This window comes from Physcomitrium patens, chromosome 25, assembly GCF_059467195.1.
Source record: "Physcomitrium patens ecotype Gransden chromosome 25, ASM5946719v1, whole genome shotgun sequence".
Taxonomy (NCBI): Eukaryota; Viridiplantae; Streptophyta; class Bryopsida; order Funariales; family Funariaceae; genus Physcomitrium; species Physcomitrium patens.
In genome coordinates this window covers 15379017-15399131 of record NC_143434.1, presented here as the reverse complement: position 1 = coordinate 15399131, position 20115 = coordinate 15379017, and the positions used below count along the sequence as shown (strand labels likewise).

At 42.5% G+C, this 20115-nt stretch overlaps 3 protein-coding genes and 2 long non-coding RNA genes across 6 annotated transcripts; 3 read left to right on the top strand and 2 right to left on the bottom strand.

Annotated features, from left to right (window-relative positions):
• Window positions 1–787: 787 nt before the first annotated feature.
• On the top strand, window positions 788–4735 carry LOC112277132 (uncharacterized). The gene is made up of 8 exons (XM_024509149.3): window positions 788–1278; window positions 1513–1677; window positions 1801–1893; window positions 2115–2230; window positions 2510–2608; window positions 2868–3173; window positions 3378–3542; window positions 3975–4735. Exons 1-8 carry the CDS (start codon window positions 895–897, stop codon window positions 4249–4251), a joined length of 1605 nt encoding a protein of 534 aa, XP_024364917.1. The 5' UTR covers window positions 788–894; the 3' UTR covers window positions 4252–4735.
• Window positions 4736–6125: 1390 nt separating this feature from the next.
• LOC112277131 (protein trichome birefringence-like 11) lies at window positions 6126–9827 on the top strand. Of its 2 annotated transcripts, XM_024509148.3 has the most exons (5): window positions 6407–7823; window positions 7965–8013; window positions 8160–8549; window positions 8764–8919; window positions 9236–9827. In XM_024509148.3, the coding sequence occupies exons 1-5, from the start codon at window positions 7691–7693 to the stop codon at window positions 9594–9596; spliced, it is 1089 nt and encodes a 362-aa protein (XP_024364916.1). In that variant the 5' UTR covers window positions 6407–7690; the 3' UTR covers window positions 9597–9827. The 2 variants fall into 2 exon arrangements, with proteins under 2 accessions (XP_024364915.1, XP_024364916.1); XM_024509147.3 differs by lacking the exon at window positions 7965–8013 and having other exon boundaries at window positions 6126–7823.
• A 109-nt stretch (window positions 9828–9936) lies between these two features.
• On the top strand, window positions 9937–11620 carry LOC141044945 (uncharacterized). The gene is made up of 3 exons (XR_012216762.2): window positions 9937–10037; window positions 10768–10834; window positions 10987–11620. It is a non-coding gene; the product is annotated as an uncharacterized LOC141044945 (long non-coding RNA).
• Window positions 11621–12244: 624 nt separating this feature from the next.
• On the bottom strand, window positions 12245–13019 carry LOC112277133 (uncharacterized). Its single transcript, XR_002968258.3, has 2 exons — window positions 12972–13019; window positions 12245–12583 (listed from the first exon to the last, which is right to left on the bottom strand). It is a non-coding gene; the product is annotated as an uncharacterized LOC112277133 (long non-coding RNA).
• A 2041-nt stretch (window positions 13020–15060) lies between these two features.
• LOC112277275 (transcription factor BHLH42) lies at window positions 15061–19305 on the bottom strand. The gene is made up of 9 exons (XM_024509408.3): window positions 19013–19305; window positions 18641–18772; window positions 18007–18121; window positions 17606–17662; window positions 17251–17468; window positions 16743–17114; window positions 16120–16609; window positions 15723–15899; window positions 15061–15601 (listed from the first exon to the last, which is right to left on the bottom strand). Exons 1-9 carry the CDS (start codon window positions 19168–19170, stop codon window positions 15380–15382), a joined length of 1941 nt encoding a protein of 646 aa, XP_024365176.1. The 5' UTR covers window positions 19171–19305; the 3' UTR covers window positions 15061–15379.
• Window positions 19306–20115: the final 810 nt, after the last annotated feature.

Genomic DNA, 20115 nt, shown 5'->3' with positions numbered 1-20115 from the left:
TTTAAATTAAGTGAGGTAAATACATATTATAGATATTGAATGATTTCTTGATTAACAATCTTTATTACTTTTGAGACCAATCTAAAAATTATCTTCCCTTTGAAAGAGGTGAAGGAAGATATACAACTTTACATACACATCACAATAAAATGCCACAACAAACAATGTTAAAAATAATAATAATAATAATAATAATAATAATAAAAACACAAAAACACAAAAACACAAAAACACAAAAAATAAATACAAATATGTATATATGTATGAAGAAGAAAACTCAGTTGTAAATGTTAGAAAATTAATTTGCATGATGCATAATATTAATTCCCACGCGCCATTTTAGTACTGGTAGCATTTGAATAGTTGACCTGTACCAGAAATGATAAACGTCGGTGAACTATCCAAACGAAACAGTTCAAGAACCGGCGAAAACTGGACAGAAATCCATCTCTGGGCACGATCTCACTCCGCCGATAACCGCCAGATGGCGATAACTTTTTTATGACGCGTGCGGCACACATTCTGATACTCGTGCGGGGTAAGGACACAAAGTAAATATCTCAAGAAACCTGGACGCGTGCCACGTGAAACCCGCTTTATCAATTTGAACGGCATGGTGCCGGGAAAGGTTGAGGACGGTTTCAAGCGGAATTGTATCAGAATATTCCCGAATGAACAATTCTGGAAAGCAATTCCGGCCCCTGAAGCGCTCATGTTCTGGGGACGGACTGGCAGAGGTTTCTTGTAGAGGACGGTCCGCGGTAGGAACGACTTTGTGTGTTTTCCTTGTTGTTGTGGTTGCCGCAGTTCTGTTGCGGAGCCACCACACTAGAATCTCACCACAGCCCAGAGGATTGTGACTTTGTTGTAAGTCTGCGAGGGAGGAATTTAGCTATGGCGTCGCTGGCGTCGAATTGGGTTTTTGCGATGCGGGACATAGGTGGGAATTGGCACAAGGAGAGATTAGGTGTGGATGTTGGAGTTCCACCAATTGGAGTGCAATTGCGGCGGAATTCGGAGTTTCAGTGCAAGCTAGCGATGGCTGGTAGGAAGCAGAGGCGGGAGGTGGAGTCTGGAGGTGCTGTTCGAGGGTTTAGTGTGCCGGGAGGAGAGGATATGGTTGAGGGCTTGCCGTCCAGCGCGGATGTGCCGAATATCTCTGTCAGGTCGCATTCGGTGGAGATGAAGAAAGAATATGGTGCGTTTGGAGGGGGTGGGGCAACTTTGGAGAAGTCGAAGTTGGACTTGTCGCAGTCCTCGGCTAGGGTTAAACAGGAGGTGAGGCTTTGGATTGCGTGTTGTTGCATTTGTGTCGATTTTGGCTGTATGGTGATGAATTTTGTGATTTCGGGGTGGCCCTGAGGTTTATTGGGGTTTGGACGAACTTGAATTTCGAGGTATTGGCTTGTGGAAAGTTCTCCCTTTTTGGATAAAGTTGTCTTAGGGTTTTGTTTTAAGATTGCTTGATTTGGCAGGGCGTGAACGTGGAGTTGATGAGACTTGTAATTGCAGGTGGAACTTGGAGGCGGTGGTGGCGGTATTGGGAATAAGAATTTCAATGGAGGTGGAGATGGAGGTGATGATGATGGCGATGATGACGACTACTTTGGTGAAGATGATGGCGATGACGATGGTGATAATTCGGGGTTGTTTGGAAGGCGTGTGGTTGTTCCTGAGGTTCGACGTCATTACTCGTGAAGAATACAGTATGGACGTATGAGGTTTTTGATCAGAATCGAAGTCGCCTGTGTAAATCTTTGGATCAGCGTGTTGATTGCCTGTAGTGTGGGCCTTGCACAGATGTTCAATCGGAAATACGTGGAAGCGATCTTACAAGAGTGGTTCAGGACGATCAACGACTTGCCTGCGGGGATTCGTCAGGCCGTTGAATTGGTGCGTTGGACCCAGCTTCACTTCATTCTTATCGTCTGAACGAATACCTGTGCTGTAATTGCTAAATTTTGGTGTATTTCACGTCCTTTTTTGTGTAGCAGTAAGGACCAATGATAGTATACGTACATGGAACTTATAGGCGATCACCGAAAATATAATTAGATTTAGGTCACCGAGTAGTTTTGTTAGAATTTTTTTGACATTCATGGGTTTTGGTTCAGGGGTTGATCAGCTCTGCTCAAATGGTTAGGTTTTGGTCAGTGAATGCAAGGCCGACCATGACGAGGACATTGTCACGGATGGCGCCTCAATCAGTTTCAAGAGCTTTCATCGGGCGGTAAGTTCATCGTGCTCATAGTTGCGAACTTGATGAGTTCATGTATAAGGTCCTGGAGATTCTCTTCGTAGTACTGCTTTCTGTATGTATGTGGATAGAGTCGTGATAGGTTGTTTCACAGCATATAAACTGATTCTTTATGAAAGACCACGATATTATTTTTTACCTGTTCGAATGTAATTTTTTCTTGTGAGACCGAGCGTCATGGTGCTGGAGACTGTGAGGTTGGGTTGTTTGGTCATTATCTTTGAGTAATACGTGCACATGCGAATATTACAGCATACTTGCGGATCCTGGATTTCTGCACAAGCTAGCATTTGATGAGATAGTTACGATCGGTAATGCGGTGTGGTGGGAGTTCCAACACCGAGGAGAAAGGTGCGATTCATGATTTCTAGGTTACTTGTTAAAACGTAGGTGTCACGTGAATATGAACGAATTCAAAAAAATCTTGAAATCAAATTTATATATAGAGTCTCTATTTATCGCAAAGGATATTTTCGAATATGCTTGATATGGTAAACATCAGGAAGAAAAAAAGAAAAAAAGAAAAAAAGAAATCCCTTCAGCCTCGGTATTGGGAAGTTAAGATGTATGATGACTGCCGTGTGTTGATTCCCAAGAGTTGTTTGAACAGGATCAAACAAGAATGGGACATGGCCGCTGTAAATGTATTGACTTTGGTGGCAAGCACAGCAGCCATGAACTGGGCTCTAGCTCCCAGTCGATCATATGGTTCGACATTCAAATATGAGTTTCAAAATTCGATTCAAAAGCTTCCGAACCACGTCTTTGATAAAAGCTACCCTCTTCGAGAATTTGATATGCCCAAGCGAGTGTTTAGTTTTTTCTACAAAGCTGCACAGCTCAGCTTGGTTGGTATGGGAATCGGGTCTGCTGGGGCAGGTCTAGCCAGTCTTATGCCTTCAGCAAGAAAAAAAGAGTATGTTACTATTTGCTCTTGACTGTTCGCTTTTGAACAGATGCTTGTACGTAGTTCCCTCAATTATTTCTGCATTTCATTGATATAATCGTGTAAGCTTTGTTGTACCAACCCTTTGTTAAATCTGTCTAAGCTGCACTAGTCCTTCTTTGAACACCAATGCAGAAAGCTCACTGTTCCATGACACGTGGTTTTTGGTAACAGACCATCAGTGCCGATCCCTGCAGTCAGCACAAGTGCATCAAGTTATGGAGCTTTTATGGGATTATCAGGTAATATGAGGTATCAGCTAGTTAATGGAGTCGAAAGGCTTATGCAAGACCATTTTCAGCATTTGGGAGTTGTTTTATTCTTCTCTGCAGCGCTCAGGTATGTCCTGTGCCACGTGTTTACACTACATTGTGAGCATATGTGGTGCAATCCTTGTGCAGTATTTCATTGAAGTCTCCATTGCATGAATAGTTTGTTAGAGCAAAGGATCAATGGACAAGTAGATGTGTTTGCAAATTTCTAGAGTTCTTATAAATCATGTATTTCCTACAATTCCTTCAATTCATTCATCTGAAATGTATGAACATTAGATTTAATGGATCACAATCACAAGAGTCGGGTCCATTTGTAATGATTAGTGGAGCAGCACTAGTGCAGTTGGACATGTTGGACTTATGCACAGTAAATATTTTTTGCTTTGATTGGGAAAAGGGTTTATCTATTTGTCGTTCTCCAGTTTACCGAAATAGCGATGTGATTCCTGATTTGCGTGAATGTATATTAAGAACTGATCAGACCTTGATGATGCAGGACTCTGAATATTCACGTTGGAGATGTTACAAGGCTAGCCTTTTTAGGTCAAGGGGAGTTACCTGTTGTTCACGCTGATGGGATCCGTTCACAAGCTTACCGCCGGCCTTCACTATCATCGGAATCTTTGACGGGATCGGTGATTGCTGCAAAGGGTCTCATAACAGGCCTCTTTGATGGTCAGAAGGTTGAGAATGAGGATAGTAGGCAACGTCAATCTCCTAATGTATTTGCGAAGAGGAAAGTAAAGAGGAAAGTAACCGCGGGGAGTAGGTGATTTTCAAGTCTTTCACACGGAAGCTGTTTGTTCAAGACAATTACCACATGAGTTGCTTCACGGGCGCTCACACTTTTGCAGATCAAAAGTTTTAAATTACCTTTATACTGGGACATGAAGCCACTTTGTTGTAAAATATGATGATGTGCTCTATTATCTCGTACTATGAGACTTTTAAGATAGGAATGAGCAGATCGTTGAACCCTGATCCACGTTAGCAGGTTTTTCTGTAGCAATTCTCTTCAGATAATACATCTTTGTACTCGAGCAGATTATTCATGAGTTATTATACAACATGGGGATAGGCAACTCGTTTGCCCACGAAGACATAAAACCTGGTTGTAATGAACGCCTTGTGAGCTTGTATTCAAACGTAGTCTACATATTCTGCGAGGTTCAAAGAATGTTAAACCTGAATTGTATCAAATGGCATGTTAGCTGAAAATCAATGTACTTCTCAAGCAAGACTTCATTATTTATATTATACCATGGATAGGTATGGGTGTGGAAGAATCATAAACTATTCCAACAGAAGCAACGTTTGGTATTTATGCATTTCCCATTTTGTTTTCTTTGGTTGTCTTGGTGTAGTTTAGGGTTTATTAGTTTTGTAAGACCAAATGTTTTGCTATAATAACACATAAGATTGTACTAAAGAATTAAGGTTGTTCTATGAATGATTATTTAAGATTGACCTTTGAATAGAGAATTGTTAGTTTCTTGTTTTAACATAGATGTGTTTGTAGAATAATAAGTGGAGGCAAAATCATTCTTTGTGCATTTATTTTAATTTTTTTGGGGAAAAAATAGTGATTAGAAATTACATTATATGTAGTGTTGAAGAGACTCATACTTCTTAAATAAACAAAAGTAAGTGGTAGTAAAAAAAAAAGTGGATAGAAATAAAAATAGGTAGATGTTGTCTTCTTCTGAACACCAAATTATATTTTCCAAGTGTGTCTAATTGTGCATGGCTCCGGTTTAATCGACGGTGGCATGCACCAGAAATTGTGCGCGAAACCAGGGGTCCCTCGAAGGCAGCGCAGGAACCGCCAAGTTCAGCCGCGCGCTTTGAGGCTCTGTATGTGCGGCAGCATGACCCACGAATGCACTGCTGTATCACGCACCTGGACACCATCGCTAGCTCTTGTGCGCCGCGCTTCACCAACTCTTCCTGGTCGTAATCCCGCGCCCATTGCTTTGCATCATCCCGTTGGAATGCTCTCATCCTGGTGCCAGATGATAAACCACTCACCCCACCAACAGCAGCTCAGATACCATTACCCGAATCCTCAGTGAATCCCATCGATTTAACCCACATCGCACAACAGGAGCACGCGCACTTGGACCAGTTGGGGAGTTCAGATTGCAGATTAAACACAGAGAATAAATGATAAAGCTCCATGCCATTGTAAGCATGTCGCACATTGTAATTGTCGCAGGCTAAGTATCCACTTGGCAGAGCCTAAATTGACGATGAGATCAGCGAAGAATCTTGTGCCGTTTCTGCCCAACCTAGGCCGATATAAAGCTGGTGACGACCATGTGGACGTAGGTGTGGGTGAGTGCGCGCTATCGTGACAGGTTCGAGTTTTGTGGTGTGAGGGAAAAGATGTTGCTCGAAACACAACGCGATTTTTTAATATTTTTTTGGTGGGAGAATTATTGTACGGTGGCATATCTTTATTCTCACCCTGGAATGCATATTGAACAGACAAGTATGATAATCTAAATATGGGGCTTGGCGGGCGCTCACAGTCGCTTGCCAAGCCCCTTACTGACCATCTAAATTTGGATACTACTCGGATGGTCTGCGACTTGGTGAACTGGAGAATAAATAATGTATCACCATAAATTTTTTCCAATACTAGCTCAACCCTGTCAGGTGTAATGAAAGTTTCTGACCTGTAGTGCTTTCACTATGCATGGTTGGTGCGCATGCTCACGCCTGGTTGGCTGTGCAGCATCATGCTTGAAGAGTCACTGCAGTGGCCCTCTCGAGCAGCGACGTATTCAGAGTGACCATTTTAGATGAAATTTGAATGACGGATTCCGCAAATACTGCGGACCCTGGAGTCGTAGAAGGTTCTGCTTTGCCTCGAGATAGTGATTGTTGAAATGCTGTCGAATCTGTGTGAAGTCTATTTAGGGTCATGCTCTTCAATCGTTGTTCCAGAGAGCAGTGAAATCCCTCTGCCAGCTGATTGTGTGAGGTAGTGACGCGCATCTTCCCTTGACACCACGGATAGGAATGAAGAACTTAGAGTTATTGTATTGTATTCTTTGGAACTATATTTTACTGAGGTCCGTTGCCGTACTAGCTTTCCCAGGTGCTTAAAGGAAGACATGACGAGAAGCACTCTCGTCTCTATATTTGATGAAGTTGTGAGCTAAAATCTTGCGACGGATTATCGTTCTTGACCGTAGCTCTATCTCGTTCTTGCACGATTGCGATATCAAGTGTACTTCCGTTGTTGGTGTTAAGCGTAGTGTGGGAAACGAAGGAGAGAGAACCGGGAAGCTCTTGGGACGGTGTGAACTTGCCGCAAGAAGATTGGAGGAGGCGGTGTGTGTTGTTGAGAATCGCTGCACTGCACACGATAGCGGGTGATTTGATGCTAGCCGTAGGGCGAAGCGATTACGATGAGGGTGCCTTTGAGGTGCCGGTTTAGAAGTAGGTCCATATTGAGCACAAGAGGAGCACTCTGGAATGTGGGATAAATTTGAACATTTTCAGACTCATTCCGCGATTAGTGATATTTTGATGAGCCATTTTCTTGGAAGCGGTTGAAGGAGCGTTTAATCTGTAGCTTCTGCTGTCCTCGCGTAGTTATATTTCAAATGGCTTCGAAGGATAATCTAGGGAGACTGGAGGGGCGTCCAGGTCCAAAATCCTTGAGAAAGGCGTATTGCAAAAGCCGTACCATTGGGATTATGTTGCTGCTGGCTTGCAGCGCAGGACTAATTTTGCTCTGCTTTGCGTCAGTTGACGTAAAGGTGTTCTATGACAGTGGTGTTACTAAGGACTTTGTTTTGCGGAGGGGTTTGGAACCTAATTCTCTAGCCCTCCAAAAACCTAAAGGAGGAAAGGGGTTTCGAGGGATAGCTCCCAAGACAGTTGATGTCGATCTAGGTAACGGGAATTCTACAGATGTAGGAGCCGATGATTTACACGAAGCGGAAATGTCTGTAGAGAAATTAAAACCACCTCTAAATGACAATGATTCTGCCGTAATGAGTGAAGCTAATAGCTCCTCAATCCACACCGATGGCGAGGGGGTTAATCATCCACTTCCTTATCACAAGAATTCCGTGGAGTTGCACTCTGAGGATCCTGAAAGTTCTGAGGTTTTAGTGCTGGCAGCTGGTGCAGAGGCGAAGGGCAAAGCACGTCGATCTCTGGCTGGTTGTAACCTTTATCGAGGTCAATGGGTGTACGATGAGTCATACCCACTGTACAGATCCAGGAATTGCCCTTTTGTGGATAGAAATTTTCGGTGTAAGGAGAATGGTCGACCCGACACAGACTTTACGAAGTATCGTTGGCAACCTGAGGACTGTGATTTGCCCAGGTTCACCCAATACTTATTGGATTGACCCTATCTTGATCTAGCCGTTCAAAACTAAATGTTGACGGATTTTGGCTACGTTAGTATGTGTTCTGGGAGTCTGTGAGCTCTCGTGTGGCAAACTCATCTCTCGTCTGTGTACAGTTTTGTCTGGGGCGTTCACAATTGCACCGGCAGCATCCTTTTCATTCGCGTATGCTCCTGTAAATATCATTTTCGTAAGCAATGGCTGCCATGGTGTTGTCATCGTTGAGAGAAGAGCTTGTGATGCGGCAAGCAACTTGCAACTTTAGTCCTGTCCACACGCTTGTTGTTTGAATTCAATATTGTTGTTTGAAGGTTCAATCCTGAAGACATGCTGGAAAGGTTGCGGGACCAGCGGATTGTGTTTGTTGGGGACTCTTTGGGGCGGAATCAATGGGAGTCGATGTTGTGCATGCTAGCAGAAGGTGTACAGAATAAATCACGGATTTATGAGGTCCATGGCCAGTCCATAAGTAAGGTCGTTGGTGAGCTGATATTCCGATTCGAAGACTACAACTGTACCGTGGAGTATTACAGGGACACTTTTCTTGTTCCACAAACACGACCTCCTCCGGATTTACCCGAAAATGTGACGAGCGTGCTGAAGATCGACCACGTGTCATGGAGTGCCGGAAGCTGGCCTGGAGCCAACGTCATGATATTCAACACTGGTCACTGGTGGTCATGGGAGAAGATTGGACGCCCGTAAGATTGGATTCCCACTTTGTTCCTTATTACCAGTCAGTTCTGTCTTGCATTTTCGTGCGGGCTTGTGGTGGCATGCTCCTTCAACCCGGTTATTTCAGATTGTAGGACTTGGGAGCATTTGTTTTCTGTGTTTGGTGCAGCTGGGTAGGATGTAGCTGGGGTGGTGTGTTTCATTTTTTCACTTCTTGTGTGTATGTTCTTTTATTTTCAGAGGTGGCAGGTTTTACATGGAGCAAAAGTTGACGACCCACAGCAATGAGGATGCATTCAAAATCGGAATGAAAACCTGGGCGTCATGGATGGAACGTAATCTCCATCCTACGACTACTCAAGTTTTTTTTCGAAGCTTTGCGCCAGTTCATTTTAGGTACGTCTGCTGAGGTGGCTTCCTCACTCTCATATTCTCAACCCTGCTCGAGGTTGCCCAAAGATGGTTCAGTATAGAATCAAAATGAGTAAAGGATTCCAAATGTGATTGAAATTTCAGATCCTTCAAACCTAGTTGAGAGCTAGATGTCGAAACCGTTACTTTGCAGCAATTCTGAGGTCCTTGCTAGAGGTATCACTATGGATGTATCACAGATTAGAATAAAGATCTCACACACATGCCTGTAAGTTCAGAAAGTCCGCTACCACAGACAGTCCACTAAACAGTGCGCATTGGTCCTTCGAATCCTGTGCAGAGGAGGATCCTGGAACAAAGCTGGTCATTGTCACGAAGAGGTCAAGCCATTCACAGACGAAGAGGTGCAGCAACTGCAGCAAGTGCCCTGGACCAACAAACTCATCGTGGAAGCGATCGATCAGAACATCAAGACAAAGAGGAGTGCCGTCGAGTACGTGGACATCACAACCTCTACAAACTATAGATCCGATGGACATCCAGGTCTGTATGGAAACGACGTTAAGGTGAACGGATTTCCCCCGAAGAATCGGCAGGACTGCAGCCATTTCTGTTTGCCCGGCGTTCCGGACACATGGAACGAGCTCTTGTACGCGGCGTTGCTCGCGAGGGGCCAAGGTGTGTGGGGTAAATTTGTATAGTACTAGTGATTCATTTCTTCACTGTGAGGCTCTTATCGGTGCTGATTGCAGCGAAACTTAGCTAGCTGCCTGCTCATGAAGCAACGGTTCCGCAAGGTGAGATGTACATGGTTAGGCTTAATCAGATGCTTGCGTTGCTCTTGTATGTAGATCCTTATCTAGTTCTGTATTTAAGACCCATTTTTGGTAAGACCCAGAATCAACAACACCAAGGAAAGTGTTTTGAAATCACGCATTAGAACATTGTTACATGGGCAAGTTTTTTGGTGTTTGGTTTCTTTTTCATTGTATGTTTCCAATAAGGAGGATACGAAGGAAGAGTATGCATCTAATGCCCCTAATTCAGGTCTTCGGAGGCTGGCGGAATATTGTTGCTCTTCGTCTCGGTCTTTTTGGATTGGACCGGCGTTAGGGAGTCTTAAGGTGCTTGAGACTTCGCATGTAAGAGTTATGTAGACCGTTATATCTTGTGTCAGATGTGGAATAATTAGGCTCTGGTAGTACTACGAGATCTATTTACTATCCTCCAAATGTTTCAGCCAAATACGCGTAGCCTCGCGATCTTTGACTGCTGCTGTGACGATTCTTTTATTTTGTTCGATTTCCATACCAATGCATGTAGCGTCTTGCACGTATTGAACCTCTAAGTTTGACGGTTGTTTTCGAAGTTACCGATTTCGATGTGTTCTTGCTACGGTGGTCATCTATCTATTTCTTGCATATCATTGTATTGATATTGTAAGGTGCAACGCTTTGTATGTGCACTTCTTGCTACAGTCTGCTTCTTGTGTGAACAAGTCAAAGCGTTATGAAACATTTATACGAGTGCATTTATGCCTCATAATAAAATTCAACGTTTACCAGGAAAACTTGGATGCTATTTAAAACGGCAGAGAATCTAAGTTTCAAACCATAGACTTATTAATTGCAAGGCTTGCCAAGGTTTCCAGTTGTGTGCATCATAATGGAGCTGTCCGCGTTGCCTTCATATTCCTCAGACACCCAATCATGGGTTCCTGCACTTGCAAGGCTGAGTTTCTGAAATACTACAGTGGAAATTGATGTAGTTGTACTTTTTCTGTGCAGTTCCACAAATTTTTCTACACGTCCACTCAATAGTCTTACCGCTTAGCAGAATAACAATAATGAAATGCACAGTTTGTGATGACAGCTGGCATTAGGAGTTTCCTACAAGGTTGAGCTCTGGTGATAAAGATTTCAAGCTGCATCGAGATTTGGTAATGTTGATTCGAGTCGCTTTGAGCTTGTAATATATTATCCCGACCACGATGAATCCTGGAAATGAATGGTTTAACGAATCGATTTTGACTGTAGTGTACGCGTTCCTCAAGGACCTACGGTGCTCATGGGTTGTGGCTCTCATGTGCAGATCGTTGTGCCAGTATAAGGCCTATTTCTGCCAGAAATGTCACAAACTCTCGTAGAATCCCCGCCACGATTATGACAAAGTGAAGAATTAAGTGCAGTTCAGAATGTTGTTTAGACATCATCCGATTTCGTTTGCAGAACATGAGATGATGAAAAACTTCCAGCTTATTCAATATCTGAGCCACTCGGACGAGATACTCGTCATCAAATTTTGACGATATAGCTAGTTTCACAAAAGTTAAGGGATACACTGCAATTTCCTTGATGCATGTTTTTCCTTCATTTTCTTTGGTCAGTGACAGGCGAAAGAAAGATGTCAGGCGATGTTTCAGGGTACACAGCAGATTGAGCTTGTCAGAACGTGTTGCAGATGCTGGATGATTAGGACGGGAAGATTGAGGAATTTTTGGCCTCCCCCTGGAAGAGAGTAGCTTGTGGGCGCACCTGATATAATTTTACAGTACTTCTTGCTGTCTGATTCTGCTAGCTACTGTGTCCTACAGCACATTAGTACCTAGCGAAGTTTTTTCTAGCAATGCTTAGGCGACCTCCGAATCGTTTGTGTTCCTATCTTGGGTTAAACATACCTTGTGTAACTGATTCTATTAAAAATCAGAAGCGAATTTGGCCAGTTACTGCTAGCACCGAACGCAGCACAGACATTAAGCTTAACGGTTCTTCAACCTGGTTCATTTGCAGACGAGGATACTAAAACTTTAGTTTCAGAAGGGTTAAGAGAGATGCAAATGCTCTGATTCAGCGATGCGCATCAAGTTGGGATGATGGCCTCATTTCAAAATTATCTAGATATACATCAGCAATCAGTTCGATATTGATAATTTGGATGTACGGGTGTAGCTAACCACATTATCTTGGCAAGATAGTGTCCGAGGGGAAAATTAGCTGGGCTATAAATCTACTCTCTGGTAAGCTTGAGTCGCGGATGAGAGAGTCAAGGTATGCCATGGGTCAATTGGGCTAGCTCCAGAAGATGGACAAGAGCACCACGACCATACCAATAAAACTCTCCGGCCCATGCTGAGAAGGCTTCAAAGTGAAGTCAGGTTGTGTTAATTTCAGTTGATACGAGTTGTTTGGACAGTGAATTCTTAAGATTCCTGTTAACGAACCTGAACCGAAAAATATCAGAAACGACCAAACACAAAAATGCAATACGTTGATGAAATCATACATTTGTAGGTGTACTAAAAGAGGACGGGAGATTGTGAAAGAAAAGCAGTATCAACATAGGATCATAGTTGGCCAAAGCAAATATAGGGATGTCCAAGTGAACCCTCTTTTCTTCCGAAGTCAAATAAGTCACATCTCATCGTCAGGTATGGCAGGCTTGTAAGTCTGGAACTCGCCTGGTCCAAGATACTGTTCTAACCTCTGGGCAATATAGCTAGAACATATGAGCTCCGAGAATTTAAATAATTCAGTAACCTTCCTAAGAAATAATCCAACAGCCTATCAGATGCGAACATTTGACATTCTTTTCTGCCCATAAGACAGCGGCCACAATTCAGGTTCTACTTCGATCTCTGCCTCATTTTTCGGCGCTTGCGTTTCAGGCGCCTCATACGTTTTTTCTTCCACTGTCACACACAATCACAAGTCCAGAGTAAGCACATCATTTCCACGAGATACGACACGCACAGCCAAGTTACCTACACACTATACCAGTAGTCCCCTTAACCTAACCCTGACATACACGTAACCGAAACCCAAAGACTACCCAAACCGCATCCGCGACACATTGAAACTAGAGATGTGAATGACAGTTGGAAAGCAACTAAAACATAAGCCTCACTCACACATCGACGCTCTGATCACATGCAAACTGGAAGAAACTCTTGTACGCCATAGCTATTTCACAACAATAGTTGCCAAAACAAAACTCCAAAGAACCTATACAACACCGTAAATCTGACACATGTTCGTTGCATTGCTGAGCCAGGCATAGAGTGGGGAGAAATGCATTACCTTAGCCCTCATGGTTCACGACGAAGCGGAGATGGACAGCGGCAAGCAAGTTAGTCAGATAGATCGGTTGCAGACAACAGAGACGACATATGAAGGAGAGTCTAGGCGGGGACCCTGCAGCCAGCTGAGCCCTAACATTTGACCACGTCAAGCTCCGACGTGTTCAACCACGTCAGCGTTTTCTCTGCCAGATCACACTGAAGAGCAGCCGCTCTTCCGCGTCGTGAGACCCGTTGTTTCCAGACTCATGGGCCTTTCAGTTTTACAGGATTTTGTGAGCATTTGTAAAACCCTAATTTACGGACGAAAAAACGTGGCTTGAGAATTTGTGGAGCTATAGTTGGAGCCATTGTTATATATGTGATGAGTATAAATTTTCAGTACAATACATTTTGGTTTTCTATTTGGACTCGTGTAATTATGACATATTACTCAAATAGTTTTCCATAAATACAAGTTGATGTTATGTACATCTAACAAGATTTTGCACAATAATCAATATAAGCATAAATTTAAGTTTTATATAATGAAAAAAATATAATGGGTATTAGAAGACATATGCCAAAGACCTTGACATGAAAAAGTCTCAAGATTTATAAAATTATAAATAAATGTATAAAAGACTTTTTAAATGATTAAACTTTTTTCTTGTTTTGTTACATGCAAATTCTGCAAACACTCTCAACAATGACTCATTTAATGAGTAAAATTTAAAAACCATTCTATGTTTTAATGAAGGATAATATATGTATATATAAATATGTGTGTGTATTTATAAATCATTGATATTTTAATTTAGAGTCCAATAGATTAAAAGTTAATAATAAAATATTATAAAGAACTAAGACCACAAAAGTTTATCATACATAGTAAATATAGATTTAGAAAGATGTTGGATCTAAGACCTAATATAGTCATCAACAAATACAATAATTTCTAACAATTATAAGGTGAAAATGCAGAAAACGTACTTGGAGCATTCCCATTTCTAACATGACAGTGAAGGTGAGTTCTTTTAGTGATTGGAACTTTGTAGAAAGTAAATGAACGTTGTTTGATTTTTTTTAAAATATATATACAGAAATTAATTAACTCAAAAGTGTTTTATTTATAATTAATTAGTGCATCAATTTTATTTGTCAATTTTGTGTGATTTTCATTTTTCTTTCTATGATTTGCATATTGCTGCCAAAAACAAAGGTAGAAATCTTGCCTAGAAATTGTCAGGTTTTCTTTTATAATTTATTTTTATTATTACACCCCATCACAAAGTTCCACAAAAAGTTATAAGATGACATGTCTAGCAATGGAATGTCTTTATCAACATCTGTAACATATTAAAAAATTTGAACAGAACACCTTATTGACATGCAATTGTTACCATTTATTGTGTTTTCCACATTGAAGGGAACACCATATATCAAGGATTACCATACATCTTTGACCTAGTTGCAAGGTGAAGAAATAACCATACTCGCATTCAATTGTTTTTATCTTCAGTGTAAGTCCTGATGAGCCCTAATATGCAATGCTCACTGTCCAAGAACAGATTCTCTTGTCTTGTACGAAAGGCAGACTAAGACACATAAGCACCAAACAATGCACAATGGACAGAGCTGTTGCTGAGTATTCTAACTCATCTCTAAAGCTCAAGATCTTGTAGGAAACATTGACCTGTGGATTTACCTTAAAAAACTGGATCAAGTATCCAAAACTGCTCCAGAGTTCTTCACACTCCACCCTCCAATTTAGATCTAGAATGAGCTCGTGAGGGTGTCGGCAGAGGAGTCCAACGAGGCCATGACACTGAAGACTCGAGGATTTTAAAATCGCACTGTACTCGATTCTTGACACTGCAATTGTTGATCGGCGTCTTTAAGGTTCTTCCGTGTACAACTTGGCTAGGTGGTAAGACAATAATTAAATTTGAAAAGAGCGTGGTCTGATGTAGACTTTTCAGCACATGAGAAATTCAATAACAAATGTGCGTTTGTATATACATATACATATATATGTACGTCGGCACACACATGCACTCACACACCAAGTGATACAAAAAGAGGTCCATCTGATACATTCTCATCATTGAGATTGTGAACGAAAATGACATCTTTCAGGCATCTTGAGAAGCTGAGCTGTAAAAATTAATGAACAGCACACTTGTACGCAGCACTCAGTGTTAACGTATTGTCCTTTTAACATTTAATCCTTGCTGTGATCTAGGTGAAGCTATCGAGCTGATCAGCTTTGTAAACAGACCTTTGAGGGACTTAAAGGGAGAAGTGTGTCTCATGCATATCCTCTGCTGTTCTGGTTAAGTGCGATTTTAAAATCATTAAACCAATCAAAACATACATCAATATTGTTATGGAACTAAGCTGCGTAGGTCAAAAACGTGGTCCTTGAGATTACTGATAGGAGTTTTTTCTTAAGGGGTGCGTGTAGGAGAAATCACCATCCCCTGTAATGGATTCAAGCTCCTCATTTCGTTTCTTCAGATTATAATAAGACAATTCCAGAATCTTGTACCGGTTTTCTGTTTTGGTGGTACTTGCTTTCAGCTCTTCGATTTTCATCTGCAATTCCTTCAGGTAGATAATAGCATCGCCAAGGGTGGAAGCTTTGTCTGCCTGATGAGCAAAAGAAGTAACTAGTGTTTAGATCAAGTTTATTTGAAACTCAGCGCCAGAGTTCTAGTAGCGGACAAGGAGAGAAGAGTTCATTAATGACGCTTAGTAGTGTGAATGATACCTTGGAGATTATCGGAACCAATTTCCTCAATGCAGTAAAGTTTTCTTTTTGTTTCACTCTACGACGTCTCTCTGCCATCATGTGATTTACAGCCGCATCCTCATGGGCACCATTTACTGGGCCTAAACTTGCGATTCTTGACACTCTTCGAACTCGTCTCTGGTCCGTCAATGGACCCTCCAAAATAGAAAATAAAATTAGAATAAATACGTAATACTTGTAGCTGTTAACATACTCATCTACTACTCAGTGATGCATTCAGTAATCACCACAAACACAGTTCAAAATAAAAGTTCGGGACTGTACACAAGACAGTTGCTTCTAACAATGGTCCTGATTGCATGCTAAGGAAAATCCGAGGATTCGAATTGCAATGCTTTATGATTCGTATAGGTACCAGGTAAAATGCATCTTGACCTCTACAAGTGTTCGTTGAGGTCTCCGCGCCAGAGAAAGTAAGCACCGGCTGCTGTTGTCCCGCAGCTCCACTGTTTTGTGTTCCTTGTTGCAAACTGGGTATCTCTTTACAATGCCGAGCAGCTTTTCGCTCAAGCACGGGGGACCTTCTGTCATTTCGTGGATCGAGGATCGGGCCTACAGCACGCGTTCTCTGCCAAGACACAGAGCCCAGCTCCGTCTCACCATCTTCTACTCGAACGCCTGAAGAGCTGGGCAGGTATGTTTCCCGCATGACGTTTTCAGTTTCAAGAGAGGACTTGTACAAGTCTTGCCAGTCTTCTCGATGGGTCCCCAATGATTCCCCTCCATCTTGCATGAAAGTCAACACTTTCTGAATTTCATCATCGTCTCGAGGTAGCTGCGGGACTAACCCTGTGTATGTGTTGGTGTTCTCAAGCTTGAATTCAGGTCCTTGAGATGGTGTCCCTCTGTAACCAGTAAACAAAAATTGTTGCACATGGAGTTAAGACTAGTCAGACAAATGGTATAATAAATATGACATCAGTCAAGAGAAGAAGAAGCAATAAAAAATGTAAGATTATCATGAATTCCGTCTATGACCTTCTCGAAGATGAGCTTGTGGTGGAACGCGAGTTACGGCTCCGGCTGAACGTCGTGTTGATGTTCTCCGGGGAGTTGGACAGCCTTGTATTAAACCTACCTTCTAAGTTGCTCGCACTGGGCGAAGTGGTGGAGGAATGAGATCTGCACCGACCCCTGAATTGGTTGGATGATGCAGGTGGCAGGACCTGGTGCTGCATCTGTAGGATGTCACTGGCCGACCTCGATGCTCTAGGAAATCTCAACATTGCAGGATCTGGGAGCAAGCCTGTGTCCAGACAATGGTGTGATTTTAAATAATTCACCTGGCTATCATCGGATTTCACCAAAACCATTTCTGATGTTGCCAATCTTGCCGACGGGCTGACCGATCTGGACATAAGAAACATTATTTTTTTAATCAACGCGCGCTTTGAGTTGATTAAGAAGCGTGTCTAAAGATGTTTGAATGAGAGGAATGCATGATTTCAATTGCGAGTGAGGATTTACAGTATGAACTGCGGGATACCTTAACTGCTGGTTAAGCGAGTTTGAGTCGAAGGCTTGGTAGTTCAGATTATCTGGAAGATCCCCTGCTGCGCTCAAGCATGAGAAAGGGGAATATTCCGTTATGGATGTTCCACCAAAACGGTTTTGTTGAGCTTGAGAAGTGTCAGGAAGTGCTGGTGGTATGATTTCTGTCATGAAACCGCGAATCCTTTCCATAAGACTAGGATCTTCGGCCACCTAGAAAATAACAAGCGACATGAGATTAAAACACTCTGTGTACATCGTCCACTAGGAGCACAAGAAGTAGCACAATTCATTTACTTTTACTGCTTTGGAAGAGGCAAACGCAGCTTAATCATTAGGTAGATGCTTACTCTTTCAGTAGTGCCAAGTTCCAGCACGCTGTCGGACCACGGGATGCACATTGCAGTCTGTCAAGGAAAAAGCAAGAGCCCCATCAATTATAATTTCGAAAGAAAGTAAACTTCAAAAGACTAATGCTGCAAAATTCAGAGGTCAAATAATGGTGGAAAAAACACAATGAAATTTACACCTCATGAATATAACACAATGTAAAGTGGATGGTTGAGCTGTGAATCAGAAGTGGCCACAAAGCTTCAAATGAACTGCTTGCTATAGGGAGGTTGTCAGAGCGGATCACGATTCATAATCTATATATGATCACTAACTCGCAAAGAGTGGTAATGTTGTCAAATCCCTAGTAATAAGTTCTGAACTCACAGACGTATACAAACTATGGAGCATTTGTGTGTACCTCAATGCCAGCATGCTGCAGGAACTGTGCCTGCTCCATCGATCCTGCAGTGAGGTGAACTGATGATCCGTTCATCCAAAAATTCCTTCCCTCTGCGTGTGCCATGCCCACAGACCTGCAAGTGTCAGCAACCCATTGTGGGTAAGTTCCGCGGATCATCGCAGTTTCATTTTGAGATGTCTGTCTGGATTCCACAACCGCATTCCAAAAATAAGTTTGAACCATAAATATTAACTAGACTACTGCCTTATCAGTGCAAGCCTCGAATTGTTATCAACTTCAGCTTGGTCCATGATTAAATGTTGGATTAAATCTCAACACTATGAATTTCTTGTCAAATGAGGAACATAGCATCAATTCGTACGAGTTAAACCATATATCGATTGAACTTGAATGTGGACCATATTGTGAAGACTATTTTATTGAAGATTTCATTGTGTTCTACCCCTATCATATCCAAATCCTCATAATTCCCTGGATGAAAGTTGGCAGTGTCGTTTCTTTGTGCCTGGTGATACCTTATTTAGAACAAAGTTCCTGACACACTCTTCTAAGACCTCACATGCAGATCTGTTGAATATTGTAATCACGAAGTGTCTCATTCTGTGAGAACTTGGTCGTGTAGGAGCTTTACCCAAGGCCGGGAGTGAATGTGCAGAGCTGGTAAGTGGATTTAAAGAGATGCTCATTCCAAGCTTCTGCGGCACCATTGGTCGTCATTTCTGTTGAATTCACCCTAAAGTGCCCTCCTCTCCACCCGAGGCTCCTATACAGGATTCTTTTCATAAGACGCGTAAACTTATCTGATTTTCAAATTGCTACTCACAACCGACAAGTGGACACTGGACCAGATATGGAGATGAATATCAAGTACATCGCCAACCCCAGAAAACCCAGACTGATCTAATATATCCAATCGTAAAGGTTAGAGATGCGTCAAAGATATCCAAAACCGTCAACTGTCGGAGTCAATTGATTTAGTTTGAGTTCGGATAATGAAGAGAACCTTGTCTGCGGCGGAGCCAGATGGCTCAGTGACCAAAGCGCAACATAAGACCACCTCAGCTGTTGCAACAAATTCTGCAGCTGCCTCTGTATGTGCTGGTATTGATGTTCCAAGGGGACCCCTGTAATTCCAATCTGCACTTGAGGGTACGAACTCATTCTGACAGCTATGATTTAACCTTCTCTCGCTCAAATTCACTTCCGATGGCTCCGCCCTTAGAATCCTGCCTCAGCTGGGCCACTCACTCCTGCGGATCTACCGCCGACGAGAAAGGGTTCCAGGCCAATATTGTTAACACTGCAAATTAATCTCCGTGGATTGAGACACGACACCCTAAAGCTTTAAGGAAACGGGCGAAGCATTTCGGGATTGGAATGGTGGTCATAGACTTGTACATCTTGGCAATGCTTTTGCAAGAGCGTCGAAGTGTCCGCAGGGTGTAATTCAGACATGTTGCGATTCCTTAAGTTGCTGCTCTGTGTTCTCCACACAAGTCAGCGCAGGATTCTGTTTGAACGAGTTCGTGCCCAGGGTTAATGTCGTCGAATTCTTTTCTGATCTTCAGAAGAATCGTCATTCCTCGGACCTATGCGACTGGGTATAAAATCTCCTCAACCGAAAAATTACAGTACACCACGTGCACGCACTCAATCATGAATGCTATTTCTTTTCCACTAAAACTGGGACAACAGCGATTAACCTGAACGTTAGGCTGCACTTGCACTTCAATACCTTCGACCACACAGGCAGTGGCTCAGATGCACAAACCACACTGTTTTCTTGCTTATTGTCTCAGTATCCCATACCAGATCTGAATAACCTTCCTCAGTCACAGACCCAAGCGATGGATTTCAATCTAAAACTTACATGCGTGAGCGAAACAAATGTAGTACTCTATCCGTGGAACAGAGAGATCTAAATCTCTCAAGTTTATTCAACCCCCTCCAACCCCTCCTCTACAAATGCAGCTGTCTTCTGATAAACCCCATCGACCCGCAAAATGCCGAATATATACCAGTAAGATGTGAAGGGGTTGAGACCAGAGCCCGGCAGTGGCAAGAGGCAGTACAACTCTGGAGGCGACTCAAATGACAGGTTTGCTG

What these genes read in the sequence shown, in the direction of transcription:
- LOC112277132 (XM_024509149.3), top strand. Translation starts at nt 895, where the DNA reads ATGGCGTCGCTGGCGTCGAATTGGGTTTTTGCGATGCGGGACATAGGT. An exon ending in TTCGTCAGGCCGTTGAATTG is followed by an intron (nt 1,894 to 2,114) that starts GTGCGTTGGACC and finishes GTTTTGGTTCAG; the next exon opens with GGGTTGATCAGCTCTGCTCA. An exon ending in TTCTTCTCTGCAGCGCTCAG is followed by an intron (nt 3,543 to 3,974) that starts GTATGTCCTGTG and finishes TTGATGATGCAG; the next exon opens with GACTCTGAATATTCACGTTG.
- LOC112277131 (XM_024509147.3), top strand. Translation starts at nt 7,093, where the DNA reads ATGGCTTCGAAGGATAATCTAGGGAGACTGGAGGGGCGTCCAGGTCCA. An exon ending in GAGGACTGTGATTTGCCCAG is followed by an intron (nt 7,824 to 8,159) that starts GTTCACCCAATA and finishes TGTTGTTTGAAG; the next exon opens with GTTCAATCCTGAAGACATGC. An exon ending in TGGGAGAAGATTGGACGCCC is followed by an intron (nt 8,550 to 8,763) that starts GTAAGATTGGAT and finishes TTTTATTTTCAG; the next exon opens with AGGTGGCAGGTTTTACATGG.
- LOC112277275 (XM_024509408.3), bottom strand. Translation starts at nt 19,170, where the DNA reads ATGAGTTCGTACCCTCAAGTGCAGATTGGAATTACAGGGGTCCCCTTG. An exon ending in AACTTGGCACTACTGAAAGA is followed by an intron (nt 17,469 to 17,605) that starts GTAAGCATCTAC and finishes GTTATTTTCTAG; the next exon opens with GTGGCCGAAGATCCTAGTCT. An exon ending in TGGTTCCGATAATCTCCAAG is followed by an intron (nt 15,602 to 15,722) that starts GTATCATTCACA and finishes TTTGCTCATCAG; the next exon opens with GCAGACAAAGCTTCCACCCT.